Below are 6692 nucleotides of genomic sequence, written 5' to 3'. Positions count from 1 at the left end.
CAACGTGTCATGGAGTGTATTCAGGCAGCCATTGAAAGGCGAGCATCAGAGGTATGGCTGCACTTCTTTTTGAGATTTATATTTTCGCAGTTCATAAAGCACATATTTTCAGGCTGCTCGCCCTCTTGCAGGGACTACAACTTGAGCTGTTCACAGATGATCATTTTGGACTTCTCTCAGATATTACGAGGATACTTCGTGAGAATGGTTTATGCCCCAAAAGGGCAAAAATTTCGACAAAGAATGGGAAAGCAAGACATAGTTTTATTGTCACAGATGTGTCTGGCAACCCTGTTGAGCCTAAAACTATCTATTTGATCCGGCAGCAAATGGGACAAACCGTGATACAGGTGAAAGGAAATTTAAGCATGTCTCCGAAATTTCCCCAGGAGACATCAAGAAGTTTCCTTTTTGGGAGCTTTTTCAAATGCCCTAGTTTCCAAAATTCTAGACTCATCAAATCCCTTTCATGATATGCGTTTGCAGACATTGCAAAATCGACAGGACAAGTTCCTTGAAGGACTCCATTTCAGTGGGACCATAAGTGACTTCAAAGCTAATTGTTAGTTTACATGGCTTGTGTACATCTATTGTACAGATTGCATTGGGTTTGTAATAGAGATAGAATGATTGTAGAGATGAAGATCATTAATGAAAAGAAGCAAATATGTTTTAGCAATGATTTCTTTTCGCACAGCGTTGGCTCAATTTTCTACAAACTATTTCTCTCAAGCTAATAATGCTCTGATGCAGTGATACCATGTTCATGGTATTGAGTAACCTCATTACCATATTGAACAAACTTCCATATCATATCCATTAATTCCTACTTTTAAGCTCCAAAGCAATTTAAAAATAGGATAAAGCAAGGCTCCTGTAGGTGTTAACGAGGAAATTCCCGCAGAGCAACCAACGTTGAAACAATCGACACTAGAAAGGTAAACTGGATTTTTCAACTAAAACTTGATCACTATACAAGTTAAGAAATCGTTAAACTGCCATGATCTATGTCTGCGAATCTCATGGGACATCACCATGCTTCCTAATCCAACATCTCTCAAGAAAAGGAATCTTGCAATATCAAGATGAAAAAAGCATGAGGCACAAATGATGCACAGGGCGATTACCTGGTAGAACGCAAATGAAGTGTTCTAAAACTGAAGTGAACTGTTAGCGTTCCAAAAGCCCTTTAGAATTTCATAATGCATACAAAACGAGCAATAAAAACCATATCCAACCTGCACAAAATACTGTCTAAAGATATAAACAGTCGCCTTCCACTACAAACCATCCATGTCAAATTCAACTCTTAATTAGAAGGGTATCAAGACAAGTCCCTCAGTACTCATTAAGTTTAATTACCAACACAGAATTACCGATGTACTGTAAAAATTAATAAATATTTAATTATTTATTGGTAATTTTATTGATAAAAAGCCCAAAATAAAAGATGAGAATCTCTAATTTCATTTGTCAACAGTGTTTTATTCTTCTTGTTTACTTCTTCTCTCTTCCCCCCTTCAATCTTTCTCTCTTCGTCTTCTTCTTCTCTTCTCTCCCTGTCAACTTTTTCTCTGGCTTCCCTCTCATTCTCTTCACCTCTCACTCCATCCTCAATGCCAGACAAGTCTTCATCCTCCAAGCCTCCGGTCCAAGTAAGCCTCTTGCCCTTCCTTTTTTTCTGTTTTTTGCCAATGTTTGTTGAGAGAGTCTGGGTACTTGAATGTTGGTTATTTGCTTCTGTTTATTTGAATAATGTTTTCTTGATGAATAAATTATGTGTTATACTATAGGAAAGTACAGAAATATCCCCATTACAATGAGGTGCTTGTATGGTGATTATTTGCTTCTGTTTATTTGAATATTTTTTTTAATGAATAAATTATTTTTTATACTATTAAAGTTAGGAAAGAATGGGAATGCCCCCTTTCTAATTACCTTTATAATTAGGTGATTGATCGCTAAAAGAGTGAAAACGGGTGGACATTGGTTTGTTTTAGGTTAGAGAACATGGTTTCAAAACAATATAGCTAGTTTTAAAGTGCATATCACTTAGTTCGTTAGGGTATATATATAGCATAGAATGAGAAAATTAGGAGGGCTAATTTTTTTTTAATATTAGTCATAAATAAAATTAATTGGTTTATAGATTTATTTATTAATGTGTATTTTCATATAATAAAATTTTGATAGTTTTTTATATAAAAAAGGTGCTACTGTTTATTTTAAATAGGTTATATTAAAAATATTATTATCTGTTTTATGCTTGAATTTGTTTGGATCATGAAAAAAAGATCATTAGTGAGTAATATGAAGAAAAACACAACTAGTTATTCTAGAAATGCTTCTAATAAACTGTGCTGATCATAACCAAGCACTTGAGGCATAAATATTCTTTTTCGACCTAGCCTTGTAGAGTATAATGTCATCTCGTAAAGGGGGTGTGTCTTATAAGAAATAAATATAAACAACCACAACACGTAAGTTTTGTTTTCCTTGCATGATTAAAAAATAAATAACAATGAATACTTTTTTAATAATTAATTTCCAAGAATGAATGGGATTTCAATTTTATAAATATGAAGTTGCTCATATTATAACATCGACAATGAAATCGTCGATGCAAGTGCATTTATTTTAATGGAGTCAGGCTTTCAAGAATCTTAAATGGAATGATTGATACTTGGTTTGAAAAGTTCAATATTAATATATATATAATTATTATTTTAATTTGGTTAATTTTTTAATTTTAATCAACTAATTATTTTATAAATTGATGTACAAGAAAAAATTTACTGGGAGGAGGATGACAATGCAATTGCCAAGAGGGTATGAGAATCAAAACTCCATTAGGTAAAATTAAATTCAAAATATTATATTTTTTTTAAATATTCAAATTTTATTTTTTCATTATCTTAATCGATATTTTATTTCTACTATATAGATTGCATGATTTATGCTATAAGGTGCAAAAAAAATCAAAGAAATATGAAGAAAAAAAAAGATCTTCTAGGCTGGGAAGTCATGGCTATGTAGAGAGATTTTAGACCTCCACATATTTCGGAGGCTATCTAGAAAGCTTATATCCAACACGTGATGTCTGACCATTTAGTGCAGCGGTCGCAATCTAGTGCAGAGAACCAGAATAAAGAGATTCGTGGTTCAATTACCATGGACATTGACAGATCTATTCTGTACATTTCGCATGCAGAATAGATAATAGGATTATATTTTATTAAATATATATTTTTTAATTATTTTTTTATATGAAAATGTTTAATTAATAATAATTTTTTTTTTGCAGGTTATGACTCTTAAACAGAGTCTAAGATCAATTGAGTTTTTTGTTGAAACTCACATATGAAATAAGAATTGTCGGAAAGGAGTGTAGTAGCTTGTGGATAGCTAAGCTTAGAAGTTTGTAATAAGTTGGATTTTAACAATTTTTTAAAGTCATTATTTTTTAAAATTTCTCAACTATTTTTTTCAGGAAACATATAACATCCAATTCCAGGAAAGATATGGAGATAATTCTTCAATTTATGTGAAACTTGATCTGGATTTATAGTAGGAGGTAGAATCGTCTAATGAACTCGATAAAAATCAAGTTTATAATATCTCAAACACGACGACCGAGAATATATGAATGGATCATAATATATCGATTGTTGGTTCCTTGTAATTGAGTTAGAGCTTTCAATCTTTGACTTTCCAAGCAATTGTATGAGAACAAGTTAAAGCTCGAACAACTTGACTTAGTGCGGAGATGACTCAACTTAGTTTCGAGACAATTGAACTTAGGCGATTATACAAGGAGTTGTTTTCCACCCTCACTGGAACATGTGGTCAACCTTGTTGCCCATCTGGTCTTAGCAAAGATTCACCTCCTCCTCCTTCAGCTTTTATCCATTAAATAAATTGTATTTAATAATATTTTTTAAATTAATAATAAAAATTTGATTTTTTATTTCAGTTTCCTTCTTTTAATTTTTTTTATGTTTTTTTATTTTATTTTTAAAAAATATTAAATACAATACTAATAAAAAAACCAAAAAAATTTGAATCACATATAAAATTATTAACATAGTGATTTTCTCGAAAAGTTCTATATAATTATTCCATCAATAATTTTATTATCGAAAGAATAGAAATTACCAATAACATGTTTTTCAACGACAAGTTACCATTTGTAATTCCATCAAAACATTTTCCAACATAATTACTGTTTAAATAGCTAATAGAATATTAAATCAGTATTATTCAATATACTGGGTGTGCTCTAACTTTTAACATCAAACCAAATACATTCAAATTAACTTCAATAAATTGTAAAATATCAACTCGAAAGGTAGGTTTGATAAGAGATTTATAGTAATTATTAAGTTTTTAAATTCAAATAATAAAATTAATATATATGAGAATTTATTACCAACTCACACCGGACCAATTTGGATGTGCATAATTCTTAATAATAATAATAACAATAATTCATACTAGGGTGGTTCATGAATGGTACAGGTAATTGTGAGGGTAATGATCAAGGAACAGCTTTCTTTAAATCATTCAAAGATTATGAAGATCTGGACGCAATTTAGTATTTATGGTTGTATTCATCACAAAGTTGGCACTAGATTACTTCCTCGCCAAGTGAACGGAGGAGAAGAAGTTGAAAAAGAAGCATGTTGTTGCCATGGTCGCGCACAACTAAAATTGCGGCGTGTGGGCACAGAACCACGTCGTGGTAAGCTGAAGCTATTATTTGCCACCGGGGCTGCCTGACATAAAAAGAGAAGAGAAGATGATATAGTTCTAGAAAACCCTATGACGATATGGTGGCAGCCCTCTCCCCATTGGTACCTACCGCCTACTAATTCATAGCGGCAACAGGAGCAAGTATTGCTTTCTTGCGGCCACCTGGTGATACAATGTCGGTGGTAAACATGACAGCACGGCATCCGACCAGCTTCATTACCCGACTCAAATTCTTTTTTGCGAACCGCACAAACTCCCATGAAGTCAAAGCTTCCGCCTAAGTCCGTTTAAGAATATAATAATAATTATTTTTTAAAATAATTTTATATTAAAATAATTTTTTTTATTTTTTAAAAATTATTTTTAATATACAAGATCTAAAAATACTAAACAAGTTAATTTAAAAAAATAATTTTTTTTAAAAACACGAAATACAAAAACAAACAAGTTTTAAATTAATGTTCGTATTGTCTATTTAAACGTCAACAATTTTAGTCATTGCCAGCTCTCTGTGGACTGATAGTCGGATCGGACGAGCAGGTACGGACACCAGGAGCAACCATGCAGATTGTGGATCAGCCTATCTATCTTTTCATTTTATTCATAAAATAATAATAATAATAATAATAATAATAATAATAGTTGTGTTTAGTCAAAACTAGCATTAGTTTATTGACCAATTAAGAGAGATGTGATGGTTAGTAGGCTTCCAAAAATCATGTTGATCCAGCTTGTTCGAACTAATCAATCAGATAGTGGAGTGACAGACTTGCTACCTTATTCTCTCAAGTCTCAAATAAATAATAGAGTTCTGTTTGCCAATAAAAAGAAAAAAGAAAAAGAAAAAGCTGATGACTTCTACAAATGGCTGCGTAAAAAGTCCGGTGGCAAAGCTTTCAGCTGATATTTTAGCATGGTTCTCTGTTGGGCTTACGTTTTCAGATTGTAACACCATATGAAGATGATATTTTACCTTGCAGGCCTTGTTTAAGATGTTTAGACAAGCTCAAAGCTATGTGCAGATTAGACAGGAAATTATGTCACCAAACTTGAAATCTCTGTAAGTTGTTGAAAATTGGACATCCAAACCAAAATCAGGGTTAACCAGGTAGCTTGCTTACTTCATCATGACGAGATTACAGGGTAGCCAGCTGTTCAGGATAATGTTTATAGGAAGAAGTTTGAGACGATTGTGGTGCTGCACAGACTGGAGCTTGTTAAAACAGAAGCAGAGTTCAGAAGCGGCAGTAACGGTAGACCTGAGGACCCAAAATTTTTATGTTCATTCAAACCTTCTGCCACATGTCCATGATTTTTCCAAGATACAAGATCCCCCATTTTTAAAAAATACAAATGAGAGAGGATTGAATGAACATAAACAGTGGATCTGAACACAACAAAGAGTGGCCAACCAAACTGATTTTACAGTTTCTTGTTGCTGTATACAGGCTTGGGAAATTTACTTTACAAAGGGAGAGGATCTAAAGTGTAGTGTCCAAGCCTCCCAGTACGATAAAGATTGAGCAACTTAGCTGAAATCTTGGTTTGATAATCGTTGCCTGGTTCCAAAGAAACCAGGAAAGCTTCTCTCAACGCTGTGAATTGCACTTCAATTAGCTCCTCCAAATCCTTCTCATTTTGTACATTTCCATCCAAACAAGAAATAGATTCAAGCAGAGTCCGACGTACCCTATTCACCATGAAATCCTACAATAAGAATAATAAATGTCATTCTCAGAATAGGAAGAAACAAAATGAAACGAAGTCATAAACTAATCATATAATTGCTTGATTTACATAGATAGAAGGACAATTGCTTCTTTTTTCTTTTCCTGGGATTACTGTTAGATTACACGTTTACAGTAAGCGAGGCTACAGCTGGTACTGATATCATGGATTCATGCCATGCAGACTACCACCTACTTATTGATCTTTTGGCA

General features: G+C 32.8%; 1 protein-coding gene across 1 annotated transcript; it reads left to right on the top strand.

The window, feature by feature from the left end:
* The first annotated feature begins 6 nt into the window (after nt 1-6).
* LOC105142074 (uncharacterized) lies at nt 7-682 on the top strand. Its single transcript, XM_011049526.1, has 2 exons — nt 7-51; nt 132-682. Exons 1-2 carry the CDS (start codon nt 10-12, stop codon nt 471-473), a joined length of 384 nt encoding a protein of 127 aa, XP_011047828.1. The 5' UTR covers nt 7-9; the 3' UTR covers nt 474-682.
* The last annotated feature ends 6010 nt before the right edge of the window (nt 683-6692 follow it).

Source organism: Populus euphratica, unplaced genomic scaffold (assembly GCF_000495115.2).
Source record: "Populus euphratica unplaced genomic scaffold, PopEup_1.0 scaffold222.1, whole genome shotgun sequence".
In the NCBI taxonomy this organism is placed as follows: domain Eukaryota; kingdom Viridiplantae; phylum Streptophyta; class Magnoliopsida; order Malpighiales; family Salicaceae; genus Populus; species Populus euphratica.
This window is presented reverse-complemented; position numbering and strand designations above follow the sequence as displayed.

Bases quoted from the DNA above. Each gene is read 5' to 3' on its own strand.
- LOC105142074 (XM_011049526.1), top strand. From the start codon at position 10: ATGGAGTGTATTCAGGCAGCCATTGAAAGGCGAGCATCAGAG. The intron at 52-131 runs GTATGGCTGCAC...GCCCTCTTGCAG, and splicing joins TTGAAAGGCGAGCATCAGAG to GGACTACAACTTGAGCTGTT.